The sequence below is a fragment of the Stegodyphus dumicola genome, chromosome 3 (genome assembly GCF_044657685.1).
Source record: "Stegodyphus dumicola isolate Sdum_Otavi_A_Nest chromosome 3, ASM4465768v1".
Lineage (NCBI taxonomy): Eukaryota > Metazoa > Arthropoda > Arachnida > Araneae > Eresidae > Stegodyphus > Stegodyphus dumicola.
In genome coordinates, this window is record NC_140770.1 from 257,510,715 (window position 1) to 257,524,657 (window position 13,943).

The window sequence follows — 13,943 nt, forward strand, 5'->3', positions numbered from 1 at the left end:
CTTATATTTCTTTATGATATATTTTTGCAGAATTTCAATGAAATAAACTCAGATAAGATTTTATTTATTTAAAAACATAACTTTGCATTCTCAGAAATTAAAACTATGATTTTTCAAATTTTGAAAGCTAACATTTTTTACTATAATGGAATGCATAATACAATAAAAACTAGCATTGAAAGAGTAAAATACTTAGCAAATTGAAATTATAACTATAAGAAGAGAGAACATACTTTGAATTCAGAAAGATTAAATTGAAACATTGAAGTGCAACCATGTAGATATGGCAGGGCATGCTATCTGGAAATCCATAAAAACCAAAGTGTTGCAGCTATTTTTAAAGGCAGTCTATCTAACACACTTGTAATTTCCCTCCTCTACAAGCATATCTGGATATTGCTTTAAATAGTAACCAAACAGGACTTTTTCACTACTTTCAAACTGCTCATCAAACCCTGCTAAAAAGCTTGGGACATTTTTATCATAACGTCTTACCTTCTTTGAAGTTATTTTTATTCAAAATTAATTTAAAGCAAAATGTCATACACATTAGTAGTTACCCAGATGTTATTTTTAAAAATATATCTTGCTAGACCAAGCCAAATATACATTTAATAAATTAAACATATAGAAAATCAGTCAAAATTCAATTGAATCTGAACAATTAAAAAACATTACATATACTAACATCATAAGATTTTTCAGCATATTACCCCAAAAATGACAATGTATATGAACATCACATACTACTTAAAATATAATTATCTAAGTCTAAAAGAATTTAACAAATTTAATCTATCAACAAGGATATGTTAAATAATTAAAAGTAAAAAGGTAATAAGTAAAGAAAATTAACTGTGAATTAACCTACATTACTACTAGAAAATTAACCTACATCTTTGGCAAGTCTGCTCACATCTTGATACGATGGTTGGACATTCTGGCTGTTTATTTTATTATGAACCTAAAAAACATATACATTTTGATTAATTACTATAAAGAAAAATGTTATAAATTCATAATTTATGAGTATAACTTGGATATTTAGGCAAAATGCCATAGCTTCTCCCTGTCTTTAAAAAAATAAAATTAAATTAAAAAAAAATCTGTTCTGCTATTAATGCTTATTTTTACAAACCATCCTAGTTTGGGGGGTCTACACAAAATTAAGAATGTTTACGCAATTAAGTTTATATTCTTTAAAGTCAATAAACCATGAACAGAGCTGTCATAAATAGGATCTTTACCAAGCAATAAACCATAATAGAAGTGGCAAATAAAATCAACAGGACTTCAGTGAAAATGCGACGTTCACTTAACTAATAACAAAAAAATGCAAACTCGCAAAAAAATCTCAGATGGTCATAAAAGGTAGCTTCCTTAATGCAAACTAAATATTGCTAGAAAAAAAAAAATGCCTAAAGTAGTAATTTAAAAAGTAAAAAATTGGGAAATTTCATCAGAAGGTTTTCATCATCCTGTTTTTGCTACTGATATCACAGTTTTATTGCGCATTATTTTCTTTAAAGAAATATTTTTTTTAAGTAAAAGTAAATTTTAAGTAGTATTTTGAAACCTTATACTTGGGAAAAAAAAAAAAAGCGAAATCTGAAAGGGTTAAAATTTTAACTGTCGCGCAAAAGTGTTTGTTAAGTTTTTTTTTTTACGTCCTCGCTCACAGTCTACCAGTCTGCTGTTGCATTTACTCATGCTAAATCACTTTTTTTTTTTTTTTTTTTTTTTTTTAGGTTTATTATCAACTTTATTATCTTTATTCTTCACACTTTCCTCAGAGTCTTCTTAATAAGATGGCTTTCAAAACTCTCTCACTTAAAAAAAATTTTTTTTATTAGTAATGTTTTTGGTGTTAATATTATTAGTTAAATATTAGGTTCTTTGTACCTATCGCACTTACAGTTAAATTCAATGGCAAAAATCACAAAATATTTAAAAGCAACATATCTTTAGAGTTTCTGATAGATAGTCTAGCTGAAGATAAAATTGTTTTATTCCATACAGAATTGACATTGATCACTTCCGTTGAGTTTGTTCAAATATTCATTAAAGTTTTACAAATATGAAATATTTCTTTGGGCTTCCAAGTGTACATGTTTGGGTGGAGAACTACGTTATTCAAAATTACATGATCCTAGGCACTGACTTTTTTATTTTCACACTGCAAAGAGAATACATACACACATGCATACTTCATTATTTTATTTCTTTAAAAACTAATACAGGGCAATAATATTTGGTGGCAATATGAAAAGTGATTCGCCGTTTATAGTAAATGATGTAAAATCCATTTTGAGACTTAAAGCCCATTCAGCTTAATAAATTTGTGAAAGAAAAGATGGACAAATATCAGTTCTGATTTCCACCTGTTTTGAGCCATCTTCTCATAAAACCTAATTTTCAGTTGAATTATAAAAAGCATTTGTAGATGCTAAAATTTCTCTTTTGGAAAATTAAGAACAATGTTATAGGATGGAATAGGCTATATAGGCAGCCATTTTAAATGTCTGGCTGTAAGGAGTTCCAAATGTGTCGGATAAAGCCGATTTTCTAATATTTACATTACACTAAAAATGAGTCAGAAATGCCTTCTGTTTGGAGAGTGAAATTATATTCTTTTAACATTGCTTGAGAACATAAGTACATACGTGAAAAATATACCACTCTCAGCATTCCTGGTGAATTTACACAAAGAAAAATTTACTTAGATCAGTGTCGGCAAACTCATTAGTAAACAGCCAATTATCAACAGTTCAACGATTGAAATCTCTTTTGAGAGTCACATTTTTTAAACTTAAATTATATAGGTAAGTATATTGTTATTCACTTAATTAGGGCACTCTTACGCTGGCTTTTACAAAGAATGTCTTCAGTCTGATCAACTTATGTTTGTTGAGGTCGACCCTCTTCCAACTCTCCTCTCCACACTTGCCTTTTATACTCATTTTGTATATCTTCTTTTGTTCATCCTCTCTATATATCCAAACCATCTTAACATACTCTTCTCAGTTTACAATGCTATATCTTTTTTCACTCTACAACACTCCCTAAAATTAATACTTCAATTCTAAAGGTATCTGGGTTTTTAGAAATTTTCAGTTTGAAGGTTTTTCATATTATATGCAACTTAGACATCATCTATATACTTTATATTGCCTGAATTCAGATGCTAGGAAAATTTTTGTTTCAGACGCTGCAAAATATGAAAAATTAAATATTGGGCAATATAATTAACAGTGAACTTTGACCAGAGAAATGTGTTTGAAGTCAGAACTTTTCTGGCAACTTTTCCTTCTAACAATTATTATATTAAATATTCAGTTATTACAGAAAAATGTATTACATTCAAAAATATAAAATCCATTAAAGCACCTCAAAAAAACTTACTGTAATGAGGGATTGTAAATTTTTGTTCTGTAACAACTGTGATAAAAACAAATGATCTTCAACAGGTGTGTCAACTTTTTTGCATACTTGATCTAGAGAATCTAGCAAAATCTGAAGAGCTGGAAAAACAAAAAAGGAACTGAATAATGCAATAAAAATCACAAAATGAAAATATACATAACATACTGTTGTGTGTGCACAGGTTCATAATGGAATGAATGCATACAGAACCGATGATAGCTAGGTAAGATTTATTTTCGCAAAAGGAACACTTTACATTTCTAATATTTTCCACAAAAGAACTAATACAGCTCTTCTCAGTATGATAGAGCACAGTCAGTAGTTACCACTTTAAACTACTAAGAACATTAAACAAAAGGCAATACAAAGTGCATGTAAAGAGTGAAACTCACATCTCTGAACTAAAAACTGAAAACTGATGCTCTCTTCAGTCTTATACAATTTTTCTCTGGTCGCTGAGAAATCTCTAGTACTTTCCATTTCTTGAAATTACTGGAAGGCATATATGCTTAAAGTTAGATATAACAGCCGGATACGATTGCAGTTACACATAGGGTTCAATTAAGAGTCCCAACTATAGTTATAGACTGGACCAAAATGTTGCAAATGTTCACCAAGTTTGGCCACAAAAATTAGTCACCAAAACTATGGCCAGCTTGGAGATATTTTGCCAATTTAGTTAGCAAACAGCCATTTACCTCAATGTTAAATAGACTTGCCCCAGTAATCTTATTTTTTCAACAGAGCTTCGGGTCTCTTCAGATTTTTCATAAAACATTATACAAAAGGTACTGCAATTTCACATATAATTTCAATAAATCAGTCAATGCAATACAGGAAATGCCAAAAATGACAACTGCAGTATTCATATTAACTCCGGCAATAACTAAGATTTGCATAAACTTCTGATTTGCAAAGTTGTGTATAAAATGGACATGCACTTTTTGTGACATTCTGTATGTATCTGATAATTAAAAAAAGATCATAACACTGTTTAAGTACATAAACTGCTATCACAACTACAAAGTTAAATGTAGCAAAAACTAAAATCGTATTGTAGCTCTAAAATGATTTTTATCTAATGGCTTAAAAGCATCAGGATGAGTTACTGCCAGCATAAAATTAAAAACTTACAAAAACTATATAACAATAATTAAAAGTTTATTTTACTATAGCTTGTGCACTAACTTAAAATAATCTACAACACAAAACGTATGAAGAGTCACTAGCTTGTGAAACAAAAGCAACAACTGAATAAGCCACTTAAAATTCAGAATTCTAATTTTGCAAAGTTGTGTATAAAATTTTTATATTTTATTTTAATTAAATTTTTATATTAGTTGTGTATAAATTTGCAAAGTTGTGTATAAAATGGACATGCACTTTTTGTGACATTCTGTATGTTATCTGATAATTAAAAAAAGATCATAACACTGTTTAAGTACATAAACTGCTATCACAACTACAAAGTTAAATGTAGCAAAAACTAAAATCGTATTGTAGCTCTAAAATGATTTTTATCTAATGGCTTAAAAGCATCAGGATGAGTTACTGCCAGCATAAAATTAAAAACTTACAAAAACTATATAACAATAATTAAAAGTTTATTTTACTATAGCTTGTGCACTAACTTAAAATAATCTACAACACAAAACGTATGAAGAGTCACTAGCTTGTGAAACAAAAGCAACAACTGAATAAGCCACTTAACACATTTGCTGCCACTGACGCGCTGGCGCGTCAGCATGGTGCTACCTCCCATGCCGGTGACGCTCTGGGGCGACAATCGAGTATGATAAGTAAACTGCTTTAGTTCGGATTTGGAGGTTGAACGATGAGGTTTTTGTGGCACATTAGTGAAGCATTATTTTTATATTTTCAGTGCGTGGTTTTTAAATTTTGTGTTTTAATTTTTTTTTTTTTTTTTTGTGCATTTTTAAAAATGGCGGACAGTACAAGTATTGCAGGACCTTCACAGCCTAAGAAAAAGAAAGTAAGTAAAAAACTGACTGATGCCAAAATATTAGAATTACTAGAAAAGAGTGATCTTTCTGATTATGACAGCGTAGACGATGAAGATTACGGTTGGGATTCTACGAGCGAATCGGAAGGAGATAGTGATGTCGCTGTGGATAACTTAGAAATGTCGGATTCTGACACAGAAGATCAACAATTACCGGTAATCCGACAGGTTGACTGGAAAACAGATTCAAGTTGCATGGTAAGTCATACATTTACAAAATCTGAGTCCTTGCTAATACAGCCAACTGAAAGTACTCCTATCGGATATTTTCGCCTTTTCCTCACTGAAGTATTTCTGGAAAAAATAGTCGAAGAAACAAATCGTTACGCATTAGAAATACAAAATAGCGATAAAACGAAAGAAAAGTCACGAATAACGCTTTGGAAAGATTTAAAAGTGGATGAATTTTTAGTTTTTTTGGGAGCATTCTTGCAAATGGGGACAGTAAGAATGAATAGACTTCAGGACTACTGAAAGAAGGACCCATTATTTCATAATGCAGGCATTGCAAATAGCATTAGCCGAAATCGGTTTTTATTAATTTTACGTGCATTACATTTTGCAAAAAATAGTGAACCTGGAGAACCTCAACCTACAGACAGGTTATATAAAATACGCCCTGTTATCGATTTTTTTAACGAAAGAATGTGCGAGATATATTATCCTAATAGAGAACTTTCTTTGGATGAATCTATGGTTCTCTGGCGAGGTAGATTATTGTTTCGCCAATACATAAAGAATAAAAGACATAAGTACGGTATAAAACTTTATATTTTGAGCACATCAAGTGGAATAGTGCAAAAGATTGCCGTGTATACTGGTTTATTAGATGACTATGGAGGGCAAAACCATACACAAAAAATTGTTTTGCATTTACTGAATGAAAAATTAAATGTCGGTCACCATGTTTTCATGGACAATTATTATAATAGCTTTGACTTGGCCAAGTTACTGTTAGATAAAAAGACACACTGCACAGGCACATTGAGAACCACTCGAAAAAACACTCCAAAGAATGTTCAAACTACTAAATTGCGAAAAGGCGATACTATTGAAAGGTATTGTCAGGGAGTAATGATCGGAAAATGGAAAGATAAGCGTGAAGTGTCTTATATTTCTATGGAATACAAAAATGAAATGGTTGACATTTTAAATAAACGAAATGAAATAAAGCAGAAGCCTCTGCCAATCATCAAATACAATGCGTTTATGTCTGGTGTAGATCGGCAAGATCAAATGCTGTCATATTATCTCTCGGAGAGAAAATCACTACGCTGGTATAAAAAATTGTTCTTTCATACTATTGAAGTAATGCTAATGAACTCTTTGCTCTTTATAATCACATGCTCTTTATAATAAATATTCCGGAAAAAAAATATCACTTTACGAGTACCGACTGAACGTTGTAAAATCACTTTTGCCATCAACAGACGAACAAAAGCCGACTCCCAAGAATCTCAGACATACTCTTCAGAAAAGAGAACTTGCACCTGGTAAAACCAAAATACAAAGAAAAAGGTGTACATCTTGTTCCTCTCAAGGCAAACGCACGGACACTACGTATGAGTGCCGTGACTGTCCCAACAAGCCAGGATATTGCTTGAATTGCTGTGAAATATACCATAAGTGATAATATATTTATGCAGTACTGTTCTACACTGACATTTTGTTTGTAATAAGTTTAATTTTTTTTTTCATTTTCTATTATGTTGTTTATGTATATTATACAATATTTGTTACATTTTATAATCTTACATTTACATTTATATATTTTTATGTTTTAGTGTTACATTTTATAATTTTTCATAAATTTCACTTCTCTTTATCCAATTAAACGTTTTATTTCTTTTAAACTGTGACTTTATATAATGTGTCAATAATTTTGCAGAAAAATGATGAGACGCGCCAGAGCGTCAGTGGCAAACAGATAATAAGTTGAACGTGAAGTGCCACTGACGCTCTAGAGCGTCCGAAATTTTTTTACACTAAACACGAAAATAAAAGGTTTTTCTTTTTTTCTGGCTTTACTATTAAAATATTAGGAACGTTTTTTAATCATTAAAACACTTTTTTTAAATTCGGCTTCTGAGGATGGATATATAAATTTTGGTGGCATCGAATGTGTTAAAATTCAGAATTCTAATTTTGCAAAGTTGTGTATAAAATTTTTATATTTTATTTTAATTAAATTTTTATATTAGTTGTGTATAAATTTGCAAAGTTGTGTATAAAATGGACATGCACTTTTTGTGACATTCTGTATGTATCTGATAATTAAAAAAAGATCATAACACTGTTTAAGTACATAAACTGCTATCACAACTACAAAGTTAAATGTAGCAAAAACTAAAATCGTATTGTAGCTCTAAAATGATTTTTATCTAATGGCTTAAAAGCATCAGGATGAGTTACTGCCAGCATAAAATTAAAAACTTACAAAAACTATATAACAATAATTAAAAGTTTATTTTACTATAGCTTGTGCACTAACTTAAAATAATCTACAACACAAAACGTATGAAGAGTCACTAGCTTGTGAAACAAAAGCAACAACTGAATAAGCCACTTAAAATTCAGAATTCTAACTACTGCATCAACTATTTAGAAGTATTTTAACCCTTTAATTCCAACTTCTATGCATCTGACAAAGGTTTTCAATTCACAGTCAATGCAATGGAACAAATGTCAAAAATGACAACTGCAGTATTTATACTAGCTTTGGCAGTAACTAAGATTTGCATAAACTTCTGATTTGCAAAGTTGTGTATAAAATGGACATGCACTTTTTTGTGACATTCTGTATGTATCTGATAAAAAAAAATACAAAATGTTTCCCCTTTTTTATACACTTTAGCACCAATATTTTCCAAGTGCACATTTATTTCTTCAGAATTTTTTCTTCAAGTATCTTATAATAACAATTTCAAAAAAAATGTTTAACTTTTTAGGCATATAGTATGAATCATAAAATGTTATAATTAAATAAATATTGCTGCAGGAATTTATGCAGAACATTCAGTTGTGCATTAAAATCAAAACAAATATCTTATGGAATCAACTGACTGATTTTAGTGTTTTCTTGCATGAAGACAATCATTGCTAATCATAACACCTTTTACATGGTTTGTTTGGCTATGGCAAAGCATGCAAAGGCTATCTGCCTAAGAGGAGGGATGCCTTGGTGGAGGCATTTCTAGAGGAAAGCAGCTCTTATTCACATTACACAAGGAAAAAAACCAAGAAAATAATCTTTGCAGCCAGTCTATTCACCTAGAATTGAACCCAGTTTGAACTACCAGTATTCAGCAGCTTTACTACTCAGTTGCTGGTAGGGCTAGAAGATCTTTGTGGTATATGAATAACTAGCTATTATCTCTGTTAGTGACATACCAGAAACTTTTAGATCTCAATGAAATGACCACAAAAAATTGCATTAATGAAATTGCAAAAACATATGCAAACATATATTAATATTCTAGCAAATGACACAAGTGCTTGTTACTTATTTAAAGTGCAAGAAAACTGGCCTTTTAAAAAAATACCGATATTTGTAAAAAACAAACAGTTGCACAATTAACTTATACTCCCCATAAACTGCCTACTTTACTGGAATATAACAAAATAACTATTCCTGGAAAAAAAAAAAAAGAAGAAGAAGCAGATGCATGAAATGTTGAAAAGGGCCACATATAATGAGAAATCAATAACATGAAAGGAAGTAAGTCGCATCTAAGTAAAAAAAAGGTACATCTTCTATAGTGGCTTCGGTCAGACAAATCAATGTAAGTGCAATTAGAGATTAAAAATGCACAATTTGTTGCCAAATATTATAGGCATGCATTTTTGTAATTTATATAATACTTAATAAAATAAATTGTAAAAAATCTATTATTTTTATTTCAGATAATTCTGTTAGCAATTTAGGTATTAAAAAAATCTGATGTGTACACCACATGACTTCCTTGTACGGAATATTAAATTATACGCATTTTTTCTTACATTTCATTTAAACTTATTGGATTGAATTAAATCTACTTCGCTGACAGCGCATAAACCAAAATAGAATAAATGCATTCTTTAAAATTCACTCTAGTATTTTTTTACCATAGCAACACTCTGGCGCTCACTTAACAGCATTATATTTCGTTCATATTATAACTCATAATGCACAAAATTTATATCATTTAAAGAATAGAATTATCTAATCACTGCCACATGTTCTATTCGAATACTATAATAAGGCTAGAATGATGTATAAAAGAAATTAAGCAAACAAAACAAAAAAGAAACAGTTTTTCACAGACGATTGAGTATTTCTCATTCAATTAATTCAGTTCTTACTTCGCAAGAAGGCAAAAATACATAAAAACTCAAAATATCTATATTAACAATTAGGAAGTAAATCTTAAACACTTATTTCCTTGAAAAAATTCCAGAAAGGATTAAAGCATGATTTAATTGGCAATAATAAACGAAGGCGTTATCTTTGTTGTTGCGAAGCTAAGTTTCTCTAGATTGGCAACAAATCCACTAGTCTGCTGTTTCAAATGTAAACAATCAATGGCCGCCGTAAAAAAAAAAGGCTTAGTGGCACTTAAACAACTTTAAAATTGTTGATAATTCTAAAAATATTGCATACAGATTTACTAAAGGCATAAACCCTTAACCGGAAGATAAAAACAACATAATTCAATCATTTTTAAAGCAAAAAATGTACAATTTACAAACATATATGAGTAAAGAAACTAAGATCACTGAAGCAGGTAACAGAGTGTATATATATATATATATATAAATAAATTTATATACGTTTGGTGCGGCCGATTGCAACCAAAATACGAGGTGCACATCTACATGTTATAGCAGTCCTATATACAAAATTTCAACATTCTGAGAGTACTCGTGTTTGAGTTATGCGAGATACATACGTTCGTACAGACGCCACGAAAAATTCTCTTCAGAATTAATTTTAAAGCAGTTTTATAATTTTTTTTATTGAGGAAACGAGTCTTTTATTCTGTCCTTACGTACAGATATCACGCAAAAACATCATTAAATTGCATTCGATAGCGGTCAAAATGGATATTTTCGTTGAAATATGCTGCCTGAAACTTTACGCGATTACAATACTTCCTTTTTACAAGGTAGTAAAAATAACATACATAAACATACTGGAAAATTAATTTTTTACAAATCTCTTTCTGGTGGCCCAAAGTTCAGTAATATCTGTTAACAATGTCTCAAACACATGATCAAGGCCAACAAGGATGTATGAACACTGTACCGCTAGCTATATGGTTTCTATTCCAACACCATGACTGCAAATTATGGCTATTTTCACAAATTCTCTCGCTTGGTTAAAATAATTTTTTCTTGGGGGGGGGGGACCATTACATCCATTTCAGTTGATGGTAGATAAAAAATTGCATACTTAAATAATTACAATGAACAACTGCTATATTTTTTTAAGAAGAAATTTTCACTAGTTAAAGAAACATGTATTACAAGCACACATGAGAAAATGTTCTATTTCAAAAGCAACAGTAGAAGAAGTGCACATGTGCAGATTAGTATCAGTAAACATTTGTTTCTCACACATATATACATATTGCATGTTTGGAATTCGATCTGCATTCAATACTAAAAAGACAGATTAGCTGCTCAGTTGGTTTTTGTGGTTTTCCCCATGAGTAATATGAATATAAGCCAGTTTCCCTAACGAAAGCACTCTTGGGCAGATAGTTTTCATGGGCTTTGTCATATTGAAATCAGCCTTTGTTAGGCACAGTATGAGGCAAGATATTTTTAAATAGCTACATATTTCTATAGCTAAAAAAAACTAAAAAAGTCATGGCAATTCTAAAATACAACAAAGCAAGGCACACAGATGAGTATATGTATAAAAGGTACTTGATTAGAATTTAAATATCATAGAATGGGGTGTCAAAGAAAATAGTTGAAACCATAATAGCTTATATTCAATATTAAACTGCCATGTATAATTCAATTCAACTGAATAAAAAAAATTCTGAATTAAACAATTTGTGCCTTAGAATATAAATATAGTAAAGAAAGGTGACCTGAAATCAGATTATAATAAAAGTGAATTGTGCATTACAACTAAATTAGCACTAAACAGATTTAATTTTAAAAGAAGATGCTCTGCAATCAAATTATTAACTAGTTTAATTATAACAGAGTAATTTTAATATTAATAGTTTTCCTTACTTTCTGACATATACTATATTATTATATATACTTGCATTATTTTATTATATGCAGCACTACACAGTATTTTACAGTCAGATGCTTTGATAATATGCATATCATATATGAATACTTTTATTCATTGAAATGTTTACATATATGTATACTTTTATAGTTTAAATAATAATTTTCAAATAACTGAATAATAATTAATATAAAACGAAAATGACTTACCCGTATCGCATCCTGATCCGTTATGGTAAATACTACTTGACATGATCTGAGCATTAGGACTAGCAGAATGTTGGTGTTCTATCTTTGGAGATTTTTGCTTGCGGCGACTGAAACAGAAACAGCTCATGATTTCAATATTCTTAAAATCGAATAAATTCAACAGCTAAAAATGTCTTGTATGTCCTCAAAAATTATTTAACACTATCTCCTGAAATACTGCATACTCCCACACTTTAAACAATTGGTCCACATTACTAATATATCATAAACAACATCAATGTAAGAAAAGAGCAATAATTTGAATCTATTTCCATTCAAGAATTTTTAATATTTTTCATTTTAGTTCGAAAATTAATACACAGTTTTTACTTTAGAAAACTTCTAATATAACTCCTGTCTTGCACAGAAAGAAAGAATTTCAATTCTGATGAAAAATCTGAAGTACGCACACCGAATTCAAGCGAATGGATGAAAATATTTATCACAATATTTACAATAAACGAGATCGTAGAGATACACACGGCGACGAGATGCTGAAGCATCGGCATTATAGATAAGATTATAATGCATCATTTTTAGTTCACAAAGATACAGTGCTGTTCCGAAAACTTCCTTTAAAGAAACAGTACCATCTTATTGGTGCACGTACGCGAAATTCGGGCATTAGATCTTTCACAGTTCAAAGTCAAGGTAACAAAATTCAAGGCGCAGTTTCAATAGAAGCGGAGAATTGAAAATTTCTGCTTCAGAAGACGCTTACGACTGCCTCATCATCAAGATGCGTCAAGTTGAAAAAGAGGCACAATCCAAAATTAGAACAGCCCACACCACGACTCGAGGAGCAACGAAAATACAAGAGATAGAAAAACAAAACAAAGCATCATGTGAAGGGGACATCCATTACTGCCTTTTAAAAGTTAGCTGTCAACAATAACTTGCGAAATAAGGGTTGAAATACCCATAAAGTTTGACCATAATTTGCATTTCTTCATCTACCCAATCAAAAAATGGATTTTGAAATTCATATATGAAAATACTTGAAACGTGCACATAAAGAAATGACGTTCAACATGCAGAAAAACAGAACTGTAGTGTACCAAAAAGATGTACGCACAATCCTAAAAACCAGCTTCCGATACCTTTAAATACTACTGGATGAATAACTATTTTCTTCATTCTGCTTCAGTATTGCGATTAATTAACAAAATTATAACTACCCATTAATCTTACAAGTTATCTCTGTTTTCATATCTGAATCAAAAGCGTTCCTGGTTTTCAGAAAGATTTGAAAGCATGTACGGAAAAGAACGTAACAACATGATATCAACAAAGTAAATTTTCGTATTACGAGGCTTCACTTTTGCGCTTAAAAGTAAATCAGAACAATTTACGCATTAATACACATTAATTATTTACACATTAATAATTGATTTTCAATAATTAATCATTTTTCCCAAAACATATCAACAACTTCCAAAAAATAAACGTAATTTAACTATCACGTAAATTATATGTAATTTACACAAATAATATAGGAAAAGCTATAAATCATACAAAAGGGGTGTCTATATTTAATTAATATTTAATGCAGATAATAAGTGCTTTGATGCTAGAAGAGACTACTTTGAACACTCTTAAAATTTCGTAAGTATAACTAAAATATATGTTATAATGAAATAATTAATTAATATTTTAATCCAGATATTTAAGTCCGAGCACAAAATTAGGTTCGTAAACCACACAATGCATTTAATCCAACATGAAATCAATTTTTTTCATGTTCTCCTAGTTCTTTTTATTATTTATTTACTTTTTATCTTACATGTTTACAAACTGCACTTCGTACTTATCAAACGGAGCACTGTGATAAGACAAAGTTTTGCCCAAGCTCAGACACATCATTCAAATACATTACACAAACAAATAAAGAGATAAAAAAATAAAACCGTACTAAAAAAAATTTCAGATTACAGTTTTTAAAGGAAACAATGGTTTAAGTATGAACTGGTAGTTGTCTTTTTTTCCTCTGGGGGGGGGGAGAATCTCAAATGGAGAG

The 13,943-nt window shown here is 30.2% G+C and overlaps 1 protein-coding gene across 3 annotated transcripts in view; it reads right to left on the bottom strand.

Moving 5' to 3' along the window:
• The window catches only part of LOC118195737 (MAGUK p55 subfamily member 7-like), a 106,383-nt gene that overhangs the window by 52,925 nt on the left and 39,515 nt on the right, over positions 1–13,943 (bottom strand). For 2 of the 3 annotated variants that reach the window (XM_085814070.1, XM_085814071.1), the window contains exons 2-4: positions 11,888–11,994; positions 3,403–3,521; positions 896–964 (exon numbers count right to left, since the gene is read on the bottom strand). In XM_085814070.1, the coding sequence (XP_085670196.1) occupies positions 896–964; positions 3,403–3,521; positions 11,888–11,930 (231 nt within the window). In that variant the 5' untranslated portion in view covers positions 11,931–11,994. Of the gene's footprint in view, positions 1–895; positions 965–3,402; positions 3,522–11,887; positions 12,666–13,943 lie in introns of those variants that run through there. The other variant, XM_035367060.2, reaches the window with a different exon arrangement.